Genomic DNA, 23387 nt, shown 5'->3' with positions numbered 1-23387 from the left:
CTACCATTGTGTTGCAGAGTTGTCACAAAGCTTCAGCAAATGTACATTATCCCAGGGGCGTTGGAAGACACAATGTAAGTAACCTAATGTATGTCCCTCTAACTGCCCTGAATGCCTCTGCTGATCCTACAGCTATTGTATGCAGTAATCATGTGCCTATGAACCAGAGTTACACTGTTAGAACTGATGTGGTGTGCCCTAGTAGGAAGTCCACTGTGTGCAGCTCACCCTGCACTAACATAAATCACATGAGAATGTCTACTTCTGCTAAGCTTCCCAGTAAAGCAATGAAAATGATCAAACATTCTAGAAAAGTGCTAAAAATAGTCCACGTTAACATATGTAGCTTAAGAAACAAGGTTCATGAAATAAATAATTTGCTAGTAACAGATTACATTAATATTATGACAATCCCTGAAACGCATTTAGATAATAACTTTGATGATACAGTGGTAGCAATACATGGTTATAACATCTACATAAAATACAGAAACGCCAATGGTGGAGGTGTTGCCGTTTTATATTCATAACCACATTCCTGTAAAGCTTAGAGACGATCTCATGTTAAATACTGTTGAAGTAATATGGCTACAGATTAATCTGCCTCACCTAAAGCCCATTCTTGTGGGAAGCTGTTATAGACCACCAAGTGTTAACAGTCCGTCTCTGGATAACATTTGTGAAATGCTTGATAATGTACAGTATGTGATATCAACAGAGAGGTATATTTTCTGGGTGATTTAAATATTGACTGGCTTTCATCAAGCTACCCACTCAAGAAAAGGCTTCAAACTGTAACTAGTGCCTGCTACCTGGTTCAGGTTAACAGTCAACCTACCAGGGTAGTTACAAACAGCACAGGAATGAAATCATCAACAAGTATTGATCACATCTTTACTAATGCTGCAAAAAATGTGCTTTAAAGCAGTATCCAAATCCATTGGATGTAGTTATCATAATATAGTAGCCATATCTAGGTAACCAAAGTTCCAAAGGCTGGGCCTAATATAGTGAATAAGAAGTTATACAATAAGTGTTGTAGTGATTCGTATGTTGTTGATGTAAATAATATGTGTTGGTCCGTGGTTTGTAATGAAGAGCAACCAGACGCTGCACTTAAAAAAAAAAAAAAAAAGCTTATCCCAGTTACTAATAAGCATGCACCCATTAAGAAATGACTGTAAAAACTGTTCAATCCCTGTGGATTGATGAGGAATTGAAAAATGGTATGGTTGAGAGGGATGAGGCAAAAGGAATGGCAAATACAGCGCATTCTGAAAGTATTCAGACCCTTTCAGTTTTTCCACATTTTGTTAAGTTACAGCCTTCTACTAAAATTAATTAAATTGTTTTTTTCCCCCTCATCAATCTACACACAATACCCCATAATGGTAAAGCAAAAACTGGTTTGTAGAAATTTATGCAAAAAAATATATATATGTAAAGAAATGAAAAATCACATTTACATAAGTATTCAGACCCTTTACTCAGTACTTTGGTGAAGCACCTTTAGCAGCGATTACAGCCTCAAGTCTTCTTTGGTATGACGCTACAAGCTTGGCACACCTGTATTTGCGGAGTTTCTCCCATTCTTCTCAGCAGATCCTCTCAAGCTCCGTCAGTTTGGATGGGGAGCGTCGCTGCAAAGCTATTTTCAGGTCTCTCCAGAGATGTTCAAATCGGGTTCAAGTCCGGGCTCTGGCTAGGCCACTCAAGGACATTCAGAGACTTGTCCCGAAGCCATTCCTGCGTTGTCTTGGCTGTGTGCTTAGGGTCGTTGTCCTGTTGGAAGGTGAACCTTCACCCTAGTCTGAGGTCCTGAGCGCTCTGGAGCAGGTTTTCATCAAGGATCTCTCTGTACTTTGCTCCGTTCATCTTTCCCTCGATCCTGACTAGTCTCCCAGTCCCTGCCGCTGAAAAACATCTACACAGCATGATGCAGCCACCACCATGCTTCACCGTAGGGATGGTGCCAGGTTTCCTCCAGATGCTGTGCTTGGCATTCAGGCCGACGAGTTCAATCTCGGTTTCATCAGACCAGAGAATCTTGTTTCTCATGGTCTGAGAGTCCTTTGGTGCCTTTTGGCAAACTCCATGCGGGTTGTCATGTGCCTTTTACTGAGGTGTGGCTTCTGTCTGGCCACTCTACCATAAAGGCCTGATTGGTGGGGTGCTGCAGAGATGGTTGTCTTTCTGGAATGTTCTCCCATCTGCACAGAGGAACTCTGGAGCTCTGTCAGAGGGACCATCGGGTTCTTGGTCACCTCCCTGACCAAGGCCCTTCTCCCCCTGTTGCTCAGTTCTGCCGGGCGGCCAGCTCTCGGATGAGTCTTGGTGGTTCCAAACTTCTTCCATTTAAGAATTATGGAGGCCACTGTGTTCTTGGGGACCTTCAATGCTGCAGATATGTTTTGGTACACTTCCCCAGATCTGTGCCTTGACACAATCCTGTCTCGGAGCTCTATGGACAATTGCTTTGACCTCATGGCTTGGTTTTTGCTCTGTCAACTGTGGGACCTTATATAGACAGGTGTGTGCCTTTCCAAATCATGTCCAATCAATTGAATTTACCACTGTTGGATTCCAATCAAGTTGTAGAAATATCTCAAGGATGATCAATGGAAACAGGATGAACCTGAGCTCAATTTTTCGAGTCTCATAGCAAAGGTTCTGAATACTTATGTAAATATGTTTTCGCTTTGCCATTATGGGGTATTGTGTGTAGATTAATGAACAAAATAAATAGTTAATCCATTTTAGAATAAGGCTGTAACGTAACAAAATGTGGAAAATTTCAAGGGGTCTGAATACTTTCCAAATACACTGTAAGTCTGGCTGTACAACCGATTGGCAAACGGACTGCAAATTGAGAAATCATGTGACTACACTGAATAAAAAGAAGAAAAATCTATACTAGAAAACAAAGATAAATGATATAAAGAATGATAGTAAAAAGCTTTGGAGCACCTTAAATGAAATTTTGGGCAAAAAGGCAATCTCAGCTCCATAATTCATTGAATCAGATGGCTCATTCATCACAAAACCCACTGATATTGTCAACTACTTTAATGATTTTTTCATTGGCAAGATTAGCAAACTTAGGCATGACATGCCAGCAACAAACGCCGACATTACACATCCAAGTATAACTGATCAAATTATGAAAGACAAGCATTGTAATTTTGAATTCGGTAAAGTGAGTGTGGAAGAGGTGAAAAAAGTATTGTTGTTTATCAACAATGACAAGCCACCGGGGTCTGACAACTTGGATGGTAAATTACTGAGGATAATAACAGACAATATTGCCATTCCTATTTGCCATATCTTCAATCTAAGCCTACTAGAAAGTGTGTGCTATCAGGCCTGGAGGGAAGCAAAAGTAATTCCACTAACCAAGAATAATAAGCCCCCTTTACTGGCTCAAATGGCTGACCAATCAGCCTGTTACTAACCCTTGATAAACTTTTACTTTTTTGTTTTACTGTAAACAAATTGACAACAGACTTTCAGCATGCTTATAGGGAAGGAAATTCAACAAGCACTGCACTTACACAAATCACTGATGATTGGCTGAGAGAAATTGATGATAAAAAGACTGTGGGAGCTGTTTTGTTAGGCTTCAGTGCGGCTTTTGACATTATCGATCATAGTCTGCTGATGGAAAATCATATGTGTCATGGCTAGGGCTGTTTAAAAGTATAGGCGACCTTGCAGGCAAGAAAATGAATCACGGGAAAAGCGTCCTCCAGCCTCTATTTAAGTGCATAGATGACATTTATTTTTTCCTGCTGCCCCTGTTTCGAGACAGGTGCATGATCATTGTCCATTCTAAATAAAATAAAATGTCACACATATATTATTTAGTATATGTAAAGACAAGATTCAATCAAGAATATTCTGATGGGTGACAATATTAGCCTATCACTTGTGAATTATATATTATCACTTGTGAATGATGCCCAGCATACTTTTTCTAATCATAGTCACACACCTCATGTAGCCTAGCCCATAGGCCTATATGTTTTGATAAGGTTTGTATCACAACTAAAGTGGCCAAAACACGTATTAAAATTAAGCACATTAATCCACTTTACAAGGGGTTTAGAGCCTAACTTGCATACATAAGCAGCGAGTGAGTTTCAAGTTTGAGGAAGATAATTTTCACCATAAAAATGCACTTTATAATAAAAGCATTACATGCATAATCACATTTGCGGTCAATTTTGATAATGGTGTTTTCCCGCTAATGGAACATTCCCGCTTATAGCCTACTGCCATGTGCTCATTGCTGCGCTTATAATGTGAAGAAATAGCCTAATAGTTTATCAACATTTTAAGCTAAACGTTCTGATCTGTTGTGTCAGCCAGATGTGTCTGTCTTCACTTATAGCCTTTGAGAAAGACTTGATCACGTGATGAAAGCGCGCAGCACTCAGTGAGTGCTTCAGAGCGTGTGCTCAGGGAGAAGAGCACAACAAAGGCATGGACTTTTCTAGGGTGCATTATGGCCACAAAGGGGATGCCGCCGTGAAATTTGAGGCATTATCAAGTGCTTGTCAATTGTGAATGAGAGACTAATGAAGTGTGTACAGCCTGCGCAAAAAAACTAAGCAGAGCTCATGCCTTTCAAGCAACTTTTTTCAAATAATCATTAGTTGCATCATGCAGCCTTAAAATGTATTAAAAATCAAAACATATAGCCCAACGTTTGTAGAACAACTAAAGTTACATTAATAACTCTAAAGTAAGCATATAGGAGTACCTAATTATTTGTTAACCGCTCAACACAGAATAGCCACATCTGCACACTCCCTCAAATTCTTTGGAGAATTTTATTCAGCTTTGTTCAATTTTATTCTTCACACTATAAAATAATTATAAATAATGCCACGGAATTCTAAGCAAATCTTGTCTGCTAAATGAACTAGCATAGCCCACAGCCATTTGGCATAGCCACATCCATCAGGACCTAACATAAGGACAACTCAGAGTATGCTATTCTGTTCTTCTGATTTAGACAACATTTTCTACATATCATGCTTCTTTAGACCTGTCTGAAATAAATAATGGATTTATTGTGAAGGTGTAGGCTATATTACATGGATTTATTATACTTTTTTAAATATAGATGTTCCAAAGGTCTGCACCAGTTGCTTGTAGGCTATGTGTGGAAGCCAGGAGATGCTAAATTTGTTTATGTTAATTAACGGTCAATTACCGTGAGACTGACAGTTATTTGCTTGACGAAATTTCATGACCGCCACAGCCCTAGTTATGGCTTTGCACCTCCTGCTATATTATAGATAAAGAATTACCTGTCTAACAGAACACAGACAGTGTTCTTTAATGGAAGCCTCTCCAACATAAACCAGGTAAAATCAGGAATTCCCCAGGGCAGCTGTCTATGCCCTACTTTTTTCAATCTTTACTAATGACATGCCACTGGCCTTGAGTAAAGCCAGTGTGTCTATGTATGCTGATGTAAAGCGCTGCTCTGCCTTTTTAACAACACTATCAACAAGGCAGGTCTTACAGGCTCTAGTTTTCTCGCACCTGGACTACTGTTCAGTAATGTGGTCACGTGCAACAAAGAGGGACCTCTGAAAATTACATTGAATATGCATTTGAGCATGGTGAAGTTATTAATTACACTTTGGATGGTGTGTCAATACACCCAGTCACTACAAAGATAAAGGCGTCCTTCCTAACTCAGTTGCCGGAGAGGAAGGAAACCACTCAGGGATCTCACCATGAGGGCAATGGTGACTTAAAAATAGTTACAGAGTTTAATGACTGTGATGATAGGAGAAAACTGAGGGTGGCTCAACAACATTGTAGTTACTCCACAATACTAACCTAAATTACAGAGTGAAAAGAAGAAAGCATGTACAGAATAAAAATATTCCAAAACATGCATCCTCTTTGCAACAAGGCACTAAAGTAAAACTGCAAAAAGTATGGCAAAGAAATTAACTTCATGTCCTGAATACAAAGCATTATGTTTGGGTAAATCCAACACAACACATCACTGAGTACCACTCTTCATATTTTCAAGCATGGAGGTGGCTGCATCATGTTATGGGTATGCTTGTCATCGGCAAGGAATAGGGAGTTTTTAGAGCTAAGCACAGGCACAATCCTAGAGGAAAACCTGGTTGTCTGCTTTCCAACAGAAATACTCACAGCTGTAATTGCCAAAGGTGATTCTAACATGCATTGACTCAGGGGGTAGAATACTTTGGTGTCAATTGGTGTTTAATATTCCATATTATTATTTTTTACAAATGTTCGATTCTTTTCTTACACTTTGAAATTAGTACTTTGTGTAGATCGTTGACAAAACATGACAATGAAATTAATTTTTATCCCACCTTGTAACACAACAAAATGTGGAAAAAGTAAAGGGGTGTGTATACTTTCTGAAGACACTGTAGCTAGCTAGCTATGCTTTGTGGAAAAATGTAGGACTGGATTTGGACATGAGCTAGCTAACGTTAGCTAGTTTCTGTGTCGAGGTCAGCTGTTGTTGTCTGGCCCTAGCTAGCTAGCTAATGGCTGAAGTAATTTGTGTAAAAACCTTCCATAACCTAGATACGTTTCTTTGCCTGTTCGTTAGCTAGCTAGCTTTCAGCTGAATGGTTTTAACTATCTACAGAGGCTAGCTGCTGGACTTGGACAAGCAAGCTAAAGTTAGCTAATCAAAATATCTGTTTGTATTTATGGATTAACCTCAGCTTGAATACCACCATACATCTAGCTATACAGGGCGCATTTGAAAAAGAGACTTAGGTCTCAATATGTCTTCCCTGTTAAATTAAAGGTAAAATAAAAATGTACAGTAGCCTACGTTTGTTCTCAGCCACTTCTTATGATTGGCAGCCTGGTGAAGCAGCAGCTGTGTTGTTGCCGAGCAACCGAGCTCCACCCAGTGTTAGAAGTCTGAGCTTCGGCTGAAAAATATATTAGCATTGTCAGAAATGCTACATAAAGGCAGCACATTGTTGGTTCTCTATTGGCACGTGAGAGGCGATAAATTATACATGTTATCAAAACTGTTGCCCCTACAAACCTATTCAGTCCGAAAGGTGGCAAGTCTAATGGTCACTTTATGGACGCTGTAGTCCCGTTCTTATCCAACACTTAGAATTTGAGCTACTTCGGGCAAGAAATCGACTTCTTTCTTAATACTAACGACCCTGTTAACAATCCGGTATATGGTTCTCGGTAACAGCCAGATGGCTCATGATGAGAGGCAGGGAGTGTGTTGTGTACCTCCAATTAAGGTGCTTTGCGAATTTTCATCGACATTGATGTCATATGTGACCCGCTTCAGGTCACTACTTCATTTGAAAGTAAACCTTTTTTAAAAATCAAAATGCATTTTTTGGCAGAAATGCCTTCTCGAACATGTGAACGTTAATGTGCCTAAATAACAAACTTGTATGCCATCTGTAAATATGAATACAATTGTTAAATTACGAGCCTAGTTGATTTAGCCAAAGAAAAAGACTGCAACCTTCCCGCTAGCCATGATTGGCTGAGATAATGAGTGGGCTGGACATGCCGAGAGATGAGTTTGGATTGTTCTGCCATATAGCACGCTTCTTGAGCTGGTCAGTATGTCTAGGAAATCCTGTCTAACGTGTTAAAAAAAAATATTGTGTATTAAAACTGCATAAGTGTTGCTCTCCACTTTCTGGAGGACCGAGTTTTGAAATCAGTGGAATTCAAGTATGATAAATAAGGAGACGGAGAAAACACCTGTCTCCGGATTACATCTTCAAACTAAGGGCAACCATGGCATCCAACAGGAGATGTGTCCATCCATAAATTATGTATACAAATAAGATAGTATAGCTAGCTAACATTTTCAGATATTACACGTTTCTCATTTTTACAGAAAGAGCCATTTGTTTGGCTAGCTATAGCCTAATGTTAGCTAGCTAACATTGAACCTGGTTGGTTAGCTACCTCAATCAATCTATCAATCTATAAAATGTATTTATAAAGCCCTTTTTACATCAGCAGATGTCACAAGGTGCTATACAGAAACCCATCCTAAAACCCCAAACAGCAAGCAATGCAGATGTAGAAGCACGGTGGCTAGGAGAAACTCCCTAGAAAGGCAGAAACCTAGGAAGAAACCTAGAGAGGAACCAAGCTCTGAGGAGTGGCCAGTCCCCTTCTGGCTGTGCCAGGTAGAGATTATAACAGTACATGGCTATTAAGGCCAGATTTGTCTCCAAGATGTTCAAACCTTCATAGATGACCAGCAGGGTCAAATAATAATCACAGTGGAGAGGTTGCAACAGGTCAGTACATCAGGAGTAAATGTCACTTGGCTTTTCAAAGCCGGGCATTTAGAGGTTGAAATAGCAGGCGCGGTAGAGAGAGAGTTGAAAACAGCAGGTCTGGGACAAGGTAGCACATCCGATGAACAGGTCAGGGTACCATAGCCACAGGCAGAAGAGTGGAAACTGGAGTAGCAGCATGACCAGGTGGACTAAGAACAGCAAGGAGTCATCAGGCCAGGTAGTCCTGAGGCATGGTCCTAGGGCTCAGGTCCTCCGGGAGGGGAGGGAGAGCGAGATAATTAGAGGGAGCATACTTAAATTCACACAGGACACCGGATAAGACAGGAGAATAACACCAGATATAACAGACTGAGCCTAGCCCCCCGGCACATAGACTATTGAAGCATAGATACTGGAGGCTGAGACGGGGGATCGGGAGACACTGTGGCCACGTCCGACGATAACCCCGGACAGGGCCAACCAGGCAGGATATAACCCCACCCACTCTGCCAAAGCACAGCCCACACACCACCAGAGGGATATCAACAGACCACCAACCTACTACCCTGAGACGAGGCTGAGTATAGCCCACGAAGATCTCCTCCACTGCACGAGCCCAAGGGGGCGACAAACAGGACAGGAAGATTACGTCAGTGACTCAACCCACTCAAGTGACGCACCCCTCCCAGGGACGGCATGGAAAGCACCAGTAAGCCAGTGACTCAGCCCCCGTAATAGGATCAGAGGCAGAGAATCCCGATGGAGAGACAGGAACCGGCCAGGCAGAGACAGCAAGGGCGGGTTGTCGCTCCAGTGCCTTTCCGTTCACCTTCGCACCCCTGGGACAGACTACACTCAATCATAGGACCTACTGAAGAGATTAGTCTTCCGTAAAGACTTAAAGGTCGAGACCTAGTCTGCATCTCTAACATGGATAGGCAGACCATTCCATAAAAATTGACCTCTATAGGAGAAAGCCCTGCCTCCAGCTGTTTGCTTAGAAATTCTAGGGACAATAAGGAGGCCTGGGTCTTGTGACGAAAGCGTATGTGTAGGTATGTACGGCAGGACCAAATCGGTGAGATAGGTAGGAGCAAGCCTATGTCATGCTTTATAGGTAGCAGTAAAACCTTGAAATCAGCCCTAGCCTTAACAGGAAGCCAGTGTAGCGAGGCTAGCGCTGGAGTAATATGATCAAATATTTTGGTTCTAGTCAAGATTCTATCAGCCGTGTTTAGCACTAACTGAAGTTTATTTAGTGCTTTATCCGGGTAGCCGGAAAGTAGAGCATAGCAGTAGTCTAATCTAGAAGTGACAAAAGCATGGATTAGCTTTTTTTGCATCATTTTTGGACAAAAGGTTTCAGATTTTTGGTTACGAAGATGGAATAAAGCTGTCCTTGAAATATTCTTGATATGTTCGTCAAAAGAGAGATCAGGGTCCAGAGTAACGCAGAGGTCCTTCACAGTTATTTTTTAGACGACTGTACAACCATCAAGATTAATTGTCAGATCCAACAGAAGATCTCTTTGTTTCTTGGGACCTAGAACTAGCATCTCTGTTTTGTCCGAGTTTAGAAGTAAAACATTTGCCGCCATCCACTTCCTTATGTCTGAAACACAGGCTTCCAGGGTAGGCAATTTTGGGGCTTCACCATGTTTCATCGAAATGTAGAGCTGTGTGTCATCCACATAGCAATGAAAGTTAACATTGTGTTTCTGAATGACATCACCAAGATGTAAAATATATAGTGAAAACAAAAGGCCCTAAAACGGAACCTTGAGGAACACCGAAACTTACAATTGATTTGTCAATGGACAAACCATCCACAGAGACGAACTGATATCTTTCCGACAGATAAGATCTAAACCAGGCAAGAACTTGTCCGTGTAGACCAATTAAGGTTTCCAATCTCTCCAAAATAATGTGGTGATCAATGATGTCAAAAGCAGCACTAAGGTCTAGGAGCATGAGGACAGATGCAGAGCCTTGGTCTGACGCCATTAAAAGGTCATTTACCACCTTCATGAGTTTAGTCTCAGTGCTATGATGGGTCTATACCCAGACTGAAGTGTTTCGTATACATGTTATGTCTTCAGGAAGGCAGTGAGTAGCTGCACAACAGCTTTTTCTAAAATCTTTGAGAGGAATGGGAGATTCGATATAGGTCAATGTTTTTTCTTACATTTTCTGGGTCAAGGTTTGGCTTTTTCAAGAGAGGCTTTATTGCTGCCACTTTTAGTGAGTTTAGTACACATTCAGTGGATAGGGAGCCATTTATTATGTTCAACATGGAGGGCCAAGCACAGGAAGTAGCTCTTTCAGTAGTTTAGTTGGAATATGGTCCAGTATGCAGGTGAAGGTTTAGAGGCCATGACTATTTTCATGAATGTGTCAAGAGATATAGGATTTAAAAAAATTGAGTGTCTCCATTGATCCTAGGTCCTGGCAGTTTTGTGCAGACTCAGGACAGCTGAGCTTTGGGGAAATACGTAGATTCAAAGAGGAGTCCGTAATTTGCTTTCTAATGATCATGATCTTTTCGTCGAAGAAGTTCATGAATTAATCACTGCTGAAGTGAAAGGCATCCTCTCTTGGGGAATGCTGCTTTTTAGTTAGCTTTGCGACACTATCAAATAGAAATGTTGGATTGTTCTTATTATCCTCAATTAGGTTGGAAAAATAGGAAGATCGAGCAGCAGTGAGGGCTCTTCGATATTGCACTGTACTTTCTTTCCAAGCTAGTAGGAAGACTTCCAGTTTGGTGGAGCGCCATTTCCGTTCCAATTTTCTGGAGGTGTCACGTCTCTTCCCGTTGCTCCCCTCCGGCGCTCTGATTCGCCGGTCTACTGAGCCACCGGTCTGAGCGCACCACCTCGGCAAACACAGGAATGGAAACCCAACGCACCCTAATCACCTCCAGCGCACCTGCACCTCATCATCTCATCACCACCACTATATAGCCCTGGACTGTTCGTTGTTAAGTAAACCTTTACCTTGTTAATTCCTGTGTCTGCGTCCTGCCTCTTCGGATACTCAGTACTCGTCACAGGAGGCTTGCTTCAGGGCTCTGGTATTTTCTGTATACCAGGGAGCTAGTTTCTTGTGCCAAATGTTTTTTAGTTTTTAGGGGTGCGACTGCATCTAGGGTATTACGCAAGGTTAAATTTAGATCCTCAGTTAGGTCATTAACTGATTTTTGTACTCCGACGTCCTTGAGTAGTTGGAGGGATTCTGGAAGGGCCTCTAGGAATCTTTGGGTTGTCCGAGAATTTATAGCATGGCTTTTGATGGTCGTTGGTTGGGGTCTGAGCAGATTATTTGTTGCGATTGAAAACGTAATAAAATGGTGGTCCGATTGTCCAGGGTTATGAGGAAAAACATTTATATCCACAATATTTATTCCACAAGACAAAACTAGATCCAGGGTATGACTGTGGCAATGAGTAGGTCCGGAGACATGTTAGACAAAACCCACTGACTTGATGATGGCTCCGAAAGCTTTTTGGAGTGGGTCTGTGGACTTTTCCATGTGAATATTAAAGTCACCAAAAATTTGAATATTATCTGCCACGATTACAAGGTCCGATAGGAACTCAGTGAGGAACTCTGTATACGGCCCAGGAGGCCTGTAAACAATAGCTATAAAAATGTATTGATTAGGCTGCATAGATTTCATGACTAGAAGCTCAAAAGACGAAAATGCAGTCGCATTCTGGGGGGTAAATTGACATTTGCTATCGTAAATGTTAGCAACACCTCCGCCTTTGCGAGATGCGCGGGGGATATGGTCACTAGTGTAACAAGGAGGAGAGGCCTCATTTAACACAGTAAATTCATCAGGCTTAAGCCAAGTTTCAGTCAGGACAATCACATCAAGATGATGATCAGTGATTAGTTAATTGACCATAACTGCCTAGGAAGTGAGGGATCTAACGTTAACTAGCCCTATTTTGAGATATGAGATATCGCAATCTCTTTCAATAATGACAGGAATGGAGGAGGTCTTTATTCCAGTGAGATTGTTAAGGCGAACACCGCCATGTTTAGTTTTGCTCAACGTAGATCGAGCCATAGACATGGTCTCAATGGTGATAGCTGAGCTGACTACACTGACTGTGCTAATGCAGATTCATGCAGGGTAGTAAAGTCATGAGTTGTGATTATGGTTCATTGTTTACCTAGCTAGCTAACGTTAGCTGGCTGGCTCGCTAGCTAACGTTACGTGTATGATCTTATTATTCGTATCTCAGAGCCATTTTCCACACGTCTTAACAAAAGACTCCGCTATGCAAGTAACCATGCATTTGTAAATTCAGTCTGGCCATCTACTCCGATTTCAGAGCACACTCGTCTGAGTGTGCCAGAGCGCAGAATAACTGATGAATTTATGAACGCTCAACACCTGTTGAATATGGCCCGTGTCAGTAAACGTCGGCAAAAAAGCGTAATTAAATAGTTGCCAGCAGCACAGTTAGTCACCAATGCACTGGATAACATGAAAACAGTAAAATGGTCAGAGTGGGGTGTTCTCTCATTATGTGTCTGGAGGTAGCTAGCAAGCTTGCCAACGTTAGCCAGTTAGCTTGGGTGCTTGACTGCCGTTGTGAGGTCTGAACGTTCGGATCAACCCTACTCATCGGCCAGAGCGTCCGGTGTGTGCTCTGAACGCGCCGAGAGCGACACATTTTGAATTTACGGACAATCTGACAGCACAGTTGCAGTCACCAACGCTCTGGATAACATAACAGCCTAACCAGTTCTGCTAGGGCGGGTAATGTTCAGTTAACTGTTCTGTCATTTGTGTCTGGAAGTAGCTAGCAAGTTAGCTTGGGTGCTTGACTTCTGTTTGTACAGAACTCTCGGATCAACCCTTAAAGAGATGGGTGGGGCTAAAGCTTAATAGGGTGTGAACGATGCTGAATGGGTGTAGACAAAGAAGGGCGCGCAGTAGTAGTACCAAAACATTAAAAGGCCATTTTCTCAAAAGTGAGTTTACAAGTTTAACAACTTTCAAAGCAAAATTACTTTCCCATTGTTCCTCAACTGTAGTGTATGATATACCATTTTGTACCCCTGAGTCTACTTTTATCCAATGTAAACACCATTTCAAATTTTGCTACATAAGACCGATTTGAGCCAGTCGGTCACATATTGGCTTAGATATGATGGTAGGGAGATTTGAATTTAACCAAAGCTCAATGCCTGTCGGAGCGACAATAATACCTTGGGTGATATTAAAGTTAGAAATAATGAATTTGCTATATTTTTATTAAGTGGGGTATTTACTTTATTATATTATGCTCACTAAAACTAACTTTCAAAGGATCAGCAAAGACTCTGTGCTTGCTGTGTTTGGCTTTGTGCCACAGGGATTCATTCTGTATTTCTGGTGTTTAGGGCTGAGCTGGACAAGCTGAGAGGAGTGATTGATGGAGCCAAGGACTCAAAGATTGCTGCAGCCCAGCCATCTATCCTCGCTGCAGAGGAGAACCTTCACAGCATGGTGGTGGATCTGGACAGTGTGGTGACCAAGGTAATTTGGCTTCTTATTCTCCCACTCTCACGGGACAACTGAAATGAAACATTTCTGCCTATGTAACAGGGTTATATTTAGATTCCCCTTGCCACTTTATTGTTAAGCCAATGGGTTTTTGGTTTTGTCTTGCCTTCACCTACTCAACATGGCATCTTATTGGCTGGTTGGCTTAGCTTGCTTACGAGGGAGGATGTTTCAGTTAGAATCGTCCCAGTGAACAAGCAACAAACCAGCGGTAAGTTGTTGGTTGCAAAGCACTGTACGTCAAAATGATTTTTATACTCCCAAGTGATGATGTAAATGTATATCATGGAGTTCGTGTTGATGATTGATTGTACACAACGCAAGAAGAGTACTGTTACAGTGGTGCCGTGACCTTTCTTCTGGATCGGATCATCCTTCGCTGGATTTCCATCTCAGAACTTCGCCGTGGTTGCTGTTGAAGAATTGGATGTAGTCTATCACAGTGCCATCCGTTTTGTCTCCAAAGCCCCATACACTACCCACCACTGTGACCTGTACGCTCTTGTTGGCTGGTCCTCACTACATGTTCGTCGTCAAACCCACTGGCTCCAGGCCATCTATAAATCACTGCTAGGCAAATCCCCGCCTTATCTTAGCTCATTGGTCACCATAGCAGCACCCAACCGTAGTCTGCGCTCCAGCAGGTATATCTCACTGGTCATTCCCAAAGCCAACACCTCCTTTGGCCGCCATTCCTTCCAGTTCTCTGCTGCCAATGACTGGAACGAATTGCAAAAATCTCTGAAGCTGGAGACTCTTATCTCCCTCAATAACTTTAAGCATCAGTTGTCAGAGCACCTTACCGATCACTGCACCTGTACACAGCCCATCTGAAATTAGCCCACCCAACTACCTCATCCCTATATTGTTATTTATTTTGCTCATTTGCACCCCCAGTATCTCTATTTGCACATAATCTCTTGCACATCTAGCATTCCAGTGTTAATACTATTGTAATTATTCTGCACTATAGCCTATTTATTGCCTTACCTCCATAACTTGCTACATTTGCACACACTGTATATATATTTTCTGTTGTATTTCTGACTTTATGTTTTTTACCCCATATGTAACTCTGTGTTGTTGTTTTATTGCACTACTATGCTTTATCTTGGCCAGGTCGCAGTTGTAAATGAGAACCTGTTCTCAACTGGCTTACCTGGTTAAATAAAGGTGAAATAAAATAAATAAAAAAAAGAATCAGATAAGACGTTGCTGGTGCAGGTAATGGCAATATCGCATTTCGCCACAAGAGGGCGCTACTGCAACGTTTTACTATCGAAATGGATGATTTCTCTGGTTGAGACTTTCTCTTCACGGATAAACGATATAACTTTTGTGTTACTTGTTTATTTGCAATTCTAACGTATATCTGATATAAGTAGGGTGAGTTTTACCAGTGTACTAGATATAGGTTAGATTTTGACGTGAGGTAAAACATTTTTTACATTTTACTATTTACATTTTTATTAGTGTGTTGATTTCCAATTGTTAAGATGGAAGGTGTTGGGAGAGGTAGGGGTTTCCTGACATTTAGTCTGTCACCATCTGTTGGTAGGGGTTCAGCCAAAATTTCAGTTGCTTCTACGCCTATGCCTAAACTGGAGGGTTTTGGGAGTTTTGATGATAGTTTACCCATGGAAACGCCCAAGGATGTGTATGAAAGAGTTTTGCCAAATGCAGGGAGTGGGGAGGTCTCCATGGATTTCATAGCAGACATAGTACAGCAGATTGGTCATTCCATTGGGGAGAACATTACCTCCTGTTTGGAGTCAAAGGCAATTGTTGGACATGTTGGTGACAATGTTATGGGAAATGCATGCAGCTCTAGGGGTATGGATGTGTCAGGCCTGAACCTGGTATTGAAGTCTGATATCAGGGAGCCGGTGTGCTTTCGGGGGGATGGCTCTGAAAAGTGCACAGTGCATGAGTGGGAGGATATGGTCATGGTTTACATGCGTAAGAGGGGCGTATCTGTGATGGACCAAGCAGATGAGGTTATGGGTAGGCTTATGGGAAGGGCCCGTGATGTTGTTAAAGTGGGCATACGCAGCAATCCCTCCGTTGATTTATCCAAAGGCCCGAGTCCCATACTGAAACAACATTTTAGTGACACTGCTTTTTCAAGCATGCCCCTCGCTGACTTTTATGCCACATTACCCCTGACTGATGAACAACCATTCGACTATTGGCTCAGACTGAACGGGGCTATGGTGGTTGCTGAAGATTGTCTAAAGAGACAGAAGAAAAGTGTTGAAGACCCATCTCGTGAGCTCACAGTCATGTTCATCAGACATTGCCCTAACGCCGAACTGTCGCTTATCTTTAAGTGCAAACCATTACAGCAGTGGACCGCTGCAGATGTTCTTGAGAGGTTGGATGAATACAGGAGGGAGCAGAGGTACTCTCACTTATCTAAGGTGACCCCAGCCATCACAACAATGAGGCAGGAAGTTGGTGCTGTCATGCCAATCACCGTGCCTGCTGTGAGGCCCCACATGGAAGTACCTAATGCGTTGCCTTCTCCAGCCCAGACTATTCAGGGCTCAGCTGAGCCGATGGAACGTATCCTTGCAATGCTGGAGCGTGTGCTGGAGCAAAGGCCACAACAGTCTGACCGTAAGTTCCAAAAAGAGAATAGGAGCAAATTGAAGTCTAATGGGCCATGTAACGTGTGCGGGGATGCTGGACATGATACTTACTTTCACTGCAGGGCCAATCACCTCTGCTTTCTTTGTCATGTAGCTGGCCACGCACGCTCTCAGTGCCCCAAGGCCGCAGCTCTGAGCACAGCTGGTGGAGTCCCTACAGTAATCACTGCTCAGCTCCCGGGAAACTAGTAGGCCTGCATGTAGAAGGGGAGAGTGTTGGGCCTTTTTTAGAGTCCCCATCAGTGAGAGCTGTTGATTTGGAGTCTGTATATAAAAGTGTTTGTGACGAAATGGAGACTGAGAAGAGTATCATAATGCAGAACACACAGAGACTTTCCCCATATGATGATTGGGCAGCAATCTGCCAAGGTGTTAATAGGAGGAGAAGTAGAAGTGAGAGCTATGCTTGACAGTGGGTCCATGGCTTGTACCTTGAGCTCTAGGGTCTTACCTGAACTGTTGCATGCAGGAGTGTTGAAAAGTCCATCATTGAGTCCTACAGAGGTAGTCTTGGTTGGTTGTGGTGGGTTGAAGACGAGGCCTTCGGGAGTATGTGAGCTGGAGATGTAGGTGTACGGCTGTAGAGTTGCCGTGCCTACACTGGTGGTTGAAGGCCAGAGTGATGACCTCATCTTGGGCAGCAATCTCCTAAAGCACTTGATTCGCCACCTGAAGACTAATGGAGATCTCTGGAAGAGGGTTTATACTCCTGTGTGTGATGGGGGTGAGGAGAGCAAGCTAATCAACATGATGGCTAAATCATTATGAGAAGCTCAAGCAAGCATTGAATGAGATGGAAGAACGTGAAATCATAAGGAAGTCTAGTAGTGAGCTTGCCTCTCCCCTTGTCCTTGTATGGAAGAAATCTGGAGACCTGAGACTCTGTACTGATTTTCGTTTGCTCAATGCTTGCACCATCAGGGACGCACACCCACTCCCTCACCAGGCTGATGTGCTGGCTGCTTTAGGTGGAAATGCCTTTTTCTCGACAATGGACCTTACCTCTGGCTACTACAATGTGGAAGTGCATGAGGATGATCGGAGATTCACAGCTATTACGTCGCCATTTGGTTTGTACGAATACAATCGTATGCCACAGGGGTTATGTAATAGTCCTGCAACCTTTATGAGGATGATGCTAAACATCTTTGGGGATCAGAACTTTCTTAGCCTGCTGTGTTACCTTGACGATGTCTTGGTCTATGCACCCACTGAAGATCTGGTTATACAGCGCCTGGAAATGGTTTTTGAGCGTCTCAAGGCTCACAACCTGAAGTTGGCGCCTAAAAAGTGTAACTTTCTGCAGAGGTCTGTGAAGTTTCTGGGGCATATCATTAGTGCGGATGGTGTAGCTACAGACCCTGAGAAGGTGAGGGCCATTACAGGAGTAACAGAAGCTGATCTGATGGAAGATGGCACTGACATTCCATCTCAGAAGAAATTGAGGTCATTCCTTGGGATGGTGGTGTATTATCAACAATTAATTGAAGGTTGCTCGACCATCGCAAAGCCTCTCTTTGGAGTGACTACTGGACACAAGGCTCCACGCTGGAAAAAGAAGCGACGCTCACCTGTCAGGAAGTTGACGGCTGCCGACTGGACAACAGAATGCAGACAGGCCTTATTCCAGCTAAAGCAAGCCTTACTGGACCAGGTTTTGTTGGCCCACCCCAACTTCGACAAACCCTTTCTACTCTCGGTGGATGCGTCCAGCAACGGCTTAGGTGCTGTGCTGTCCCAGGTGCAGGAACGGGGAGCTACATCGAGACCTATAGCCTTCGCGAGTAAGTCCCTCAGTTATGCGCAGTCGAGGTATCCTGCGCACCGGCTCGAGTTCTTTGCCATGAAATGGGCTATCTGTGACAAGTTCCACCACTGGCTACGGGGACAGCAGTTCATTCACATAGATATACACAACATAGAATATTCACACACTGACTCAACATATAAGAGTCCCCTGAGTCAGGGCGTGACAGACGACCACATACTCTCCGCCTCCCTATTGTACCCCTGGTCTGGTCTGGACCTCAGCGCGCTGCTTCCCCTCTTCTTCCTCCCACGATACTCGAAGCGGGCCGGGCCAGACTGGCGACATGCACCACTGGCTTGGTGCGAGGAGCAGGAACAGGCCGGGCCGGACTGGGAACACGCACCACTGGCTTGGTGCGAGGAGCAGGAACGGACCGGGCCGGACTGGGAACACGCACCACTGGCTTGGTGCGAGGAGCAGGAACGGGCCGGGCCGGACTGGCGACACGCACCACTGGCTTGGTGCGAGGAGCAGGAACAGACCGGGCCGGACTGGGAACACGCACCACTGGCTTGGTGCGAGGAGCAGGAACAGGCCGGACTGGGAACACGCACCACTGGCTTCGTGCGAGGAGCAAGCACGGGCCGTACCGGGCTGGCAACACGCACCACTGGCTTGGTGCGGGGAGCAGGAACGGGCCAGGCCGCACTGGGGACACGCACCACTGGCCTGGTGTGAGGAACAGGAACGGGCCAGGCCGGACTGGGAACACACACCACTGGCTTGGTGCGGGGAGCAGGAACGGGCCGGGCCGGACTGGCGACACTCACCACTGGCTTGGTGCGGCGAGCAGGAACGGGCCGGGCCGGACTGTGGAGGCGGACTGGAGGTCTGGAGGGGAGAGCTGGCACAACCCGTCCTGGCTGGCTGCCCACTTTCGCACGACACGTGCGGGGCGCTGGCACAGAACGCACTGGGCTGTGCATGCGCACTGGTGATACAGTGCGTATCTCCGCATACCTAGGTTCCTTTATTAACCCCCGCTCCTTATGCTGCCTAACCAGCTCCTCTCTCCGTGCCTCTACTTCCTCCTTTTCCCTACGAGCCTCCTGCAGTGCCTCCTCTTGAATGGATCTCTCCCGCTCTATTCTATCTATCAGCCCCCGTAATATGGTGGCCTCCTCTCTTACCCTGCAGAGCCGATCCTTCTCTCTCTCTTGGCAATCCTCCTCCAGTGAGGACTCCTCCGGGAGCCCCCATGAGTTAGGGAACAGAAACTCATCGTCGTCGTCATCCTCCGACTCCTCAGTATAATACTGTTCCCACTCTTCTTCCCATGGTCGTAGGGAATCAATCTGGAAACCCACCGGGTGCAGTGGTCGGGGCTCTTCTCTCTCGCTCCCCGACCACCCCTTTAGCCCCCCCAACAATTTTTCTTGGGGCTGCTTCTCGGGCTTCCTCCTCGGCCGGCTTCTGTGTTGCCGTTGCTCCTCTCCTGCCTGGGCTTCCTTCTTTGCCCAGGGTCCTTTCCCCGCAAATATCTTCACCCACGACCACATCTTCCCCACCTGTGTCCAGGGTGTTCGGTCCTCCTGGGCACGCTGCTTGGTCCGTGTTTGGTGGGATCTTCTGTCACGTTAGTTTAAGGACACTAATGACTGGAATATTTAGTGACTGTTTTAAAGCAGGGTCTGCATCCTTGATATACACAGCTTTACCTTTTAGTTTTCTATATTAGGTAGTATAAAAATATATCAATCTTTTTTTTTCTCTCTCTCTGAATTATTCTGTACATATGTTGAGTGTTTCTGTACCTGGTATGTTTGCACAGTGCCGTTTTGTATTTTTATTATTATTCTTTGCAAGTGGAATTCAGTAGGGGGGAGTGTAACAGGGTTATATTGGTGATTCCCCTTGCCACTTTATTGTTAAGCCAATGGGTTTTTGGTTTTGTCTTGCCTTCACCTACTCAACATGGCATCTTATTGGCTGGTTGGCGTAGCTTGCTTATGAGGGAGGATGTTTCAGTTAGAATCGTCCCAGTGAACAAGCACCAAACCAGCGGTAAGTTGTTGGTTGCAAAGCACTGTACGTCAAAAGTGATTTTTATACTCCCAAGTGATGATGTAAATGTATAATTTATATCAATTTGTTTGTAAATGTTATTCGAACATCACACATAAGATGCAGTGTTTTTTGGTGAATATTTGTTGTGCATTTTGTTGTAGAGAATTCCAGCTAATACTAGCTAGCAACTTACTGTGTCTGGTGGGGGGTTTGTATATTTTGTACAGTGCGTGAGTGCAGAGTTGGATGGTGAGCCGTGCATTGCATGACGTGCAATTTTGTGCTGTTCCTATCAGAATAAAGCTCCATGACTGGTGTTACAAGATGGAGTTTGTGTTGATGATGGATTGTACACAACGCAAGAAGAGTACTGTTACACCTACATGTCTCTCGGTTGACAGTGACGAACTGCTTCAATGTTATGTAATGTTATGTAATCAAAAGCATGCAGTGAACCCAGCAGGTTAGATGTTTTCACTGAAGGAAAACCCCTACCTCCTTCCTGACCAGACATGTCTTGACACCTTATGTGTTTTTATTGCAGGTCCAGACAGCCCAGGCTGAGGCTAAGATTGTGTCCCAGTACAGTGAGCTGGTGAACGAGGCCAAGGCCCAGTTTCAGAAGGAACAGCATCACTCCAGAGATGCTGGCCAAATGGAAGGGACTCAGTAAGAGTCAGACCACATGCGGCAGTTTCACCCCCACCACTTACTACCATTACCCACCCACATCTCGAAAGTTAGGCTTTGCAGTAAGCCTGTGAAAAACTATGCTCAGCATCAATGACATGATTGGCTTAAGTTCAGTTTCTTTCTGCAATTCCTTGCATCCTCTCGCCTCCTTCTCAACTCTATTGGAGGAGAAGGTCCAAAGCCCCCCCCTTTTTTCAATGTGTTTTGATAAAGACACAAAAGGAAGGATGCAAGGAATCGAGGAAAGATTAATTGAGAATTAGAACCGGTCTTGACTATGGAACCATGGGAAAAATAGTTGCAGCATAAATAAGCCCTTCAATTCACGGACTGGCCCTTGGCCGTTTCCAGCAGGGAAGCTGACTCAAGATGACCTCAACTCCCTGATCGCCCATGCCCACCGACGTATTGACCAGCTGAACCGGGAGCTGGCGGAGCAGAGGGTGAGGGAACAGATCCACATCAAGTCTGCCCTGGAGCAGCAGAAGCTGGAAGACAAGAAGGCCCTGGAGTTGGCAGTATCCACCGCCCTGGAACACAATCGAGAACAAATGCATCTGGAGCAGGAGAAAAAGGTGAGAGAAAAGGGTGTTTCTCTATTGTAATAACTCTTAATCAAACAATCCTAATGATATGGCACTATTCATCCATTTTGATTGAAGGACTTTCCCTTTTCTCTTAAAGTAGCAATCTAGCTAAATGTTTGCTCTGTTAGACAGATGAGTAGAATGAGAGTGAATGACACTGCTGAGAATGAGGCCAAACTGTTAGTTGGGTGTTTTCTAGTGATGGATGAATGACTGTATCGGTGTGTTCATCATCAGGTGGAGGAGACTCGGGAGGTGATGGAGGCTGAGATGCAGACCCAGCTGCGTAGACGGGCTGCAGCACACACAGACCACCTGCGTGACGTCCCCAAGGTTCAGGAGCTGCGTTCTGAGGAAGAGGAGGCAAGTATATCCATATCCCCTTACAGTCACACATTGTCTACTGTTACATATTCATACCCACAGCCAATCAAACCTCATTCATATTCAAATACAGGAGGGTGATATATTCAAATACAGGAGATAAGGTAAGCCAGCCAGCCAACCAACCAATAACCCAAACCTGTATTCAGTGTTTTGAGAGTTCCCTTTATTGCATATGTCACTGCTACATCATAACTACTTACTGTGAATATTTAGCAATGCAAACACTCCTAAACTGTAAAACCTACCTAATGCAAACTGAATGATGAACATCATTTGAATCCTCTCCAGATCCTGAACAGCACGTTGATGGAGAAAGAGACAGAGTATCTTCATCTGACACAGGACCAACTGGACAGCTTCACCCTGGACATGAATGCAGCTTATGCCAGGCTCAAGGGCATAGAGAAGGCCATTGACAGTGAATAATACACACTACACAGAGTCCACAGGGATGAAAATGCTGTCTCTGCATTCAGGTGAAGGTCACATACAATGTTATGCAACATTCAAATACAATACTTGTTCCCTTTCTGGTACTATCATGAGCCAAAAGACTTGTCTAAACCAACAAAAAAAAGCAGGACATTTCACATTTTGACTATACCAGAATTGTTTTTATATATTCTGGTGTGTTCTGTATGAGACACTAAAGTGTTATCTATTACCCTACAGGCCATGTTATTGCAGAGGAGGAGGCCCCTAAGGCCCATCAGCTGTGGCTCTCAGTGGAGGCTCTGAACTACACCCTGAGGACCGCTGCCCTAAACGACCCCACCGAGCGCCTAGAGGGCGCTGTGCAGGCCATCAAGGAGAGCTGTGCCAAGAACGGGTTTGCCCTGGCACTGGCCACTGCCCTGTCCTCCGAGTCCCTCAGTCGCGGGGTCTACAGCGAGGCCTCTCTCCACGCCCGCTTCTATGTCATCCGCCAGCTGGCCCGCCGCGTGGCCCTGATCGACGAAACCCGCAACAGCCTCTATCAGTACTTCCTGTCCTACCTGCAGGCTACCCTGCTCTTTGAGAAGAAGCAGGAGGCCCCCCCCTGCCAAGCTGTCGGCCGAAGATCTCGACACGTTTAAGCTGCTCTCCTACGCCGCCTACAGCCTGGAGCACGGAGACCTGGAGCTGGCCGCCAAGTTTATCAACCAGCTGAAGGGTGAGTCACGCAGGGTGGCTCAGGACTAGTGGTTTATTGACCAGATTTTTGTGAGGAATCAAATAATCCATTCTGTCATGCTATTTTCTCCCTGTCAATATTGGATATATCAATAAATCATGGATGTTGACAAGAGCGCAGTTTATTTTTATTTATCTTTTATTATATGCAGAGGATGTGTATTTTTTTTTACATTGTTAATCACACATCAATTTCACATTTGGTGTATTTATTCTGTAGTT

The 23387-nt window shown here is 44.3% G+C and overlaps 1 protein-coding gene across 1 annotated transcript; it reads left to right on the top strand.

Moving 5' to 3' along the window:
* Positions 1–4415: 4415 nt before the first annotated feature.
* Positions 4416–23174, top strand: LOC121545552 (MICOS complex subunit MIC60-like). The gene is given in 9 exon segments (XM_045208886.1): positions 4416–4435; positions 13695–13830; positions 20870–20949; positions 20951–20994; positions 21370–21593; positions 21843–21968; positions 22281–22410; positions 22665–23026; positions 23028–23174. Coding segments are annotated over 9 exon segments (1269 nt in total).
* Positions 23175–23387: the final 213 nt, after the last annotated feature.

The sequence above is a fragment of the Coregonus clupeaformis genome, chromosome 3, assembly GCF_020615455.1.
Source record: "Coregonus clupeaformis isolate EN_2021a chromosome 3, ASM2061545v1, whole genome shotgun sequence".
In the NCBI taxonomy this organism is placed as follows: Eukaryota; Metazoa; Chordata; class Actinopteri; order Salmoniformes; family Salmonidae; genus Coregonus; species Coregonus clupeaformis.
This window is presented reverse-complemented; position numbering and strand designations above follow the sequence as displayed.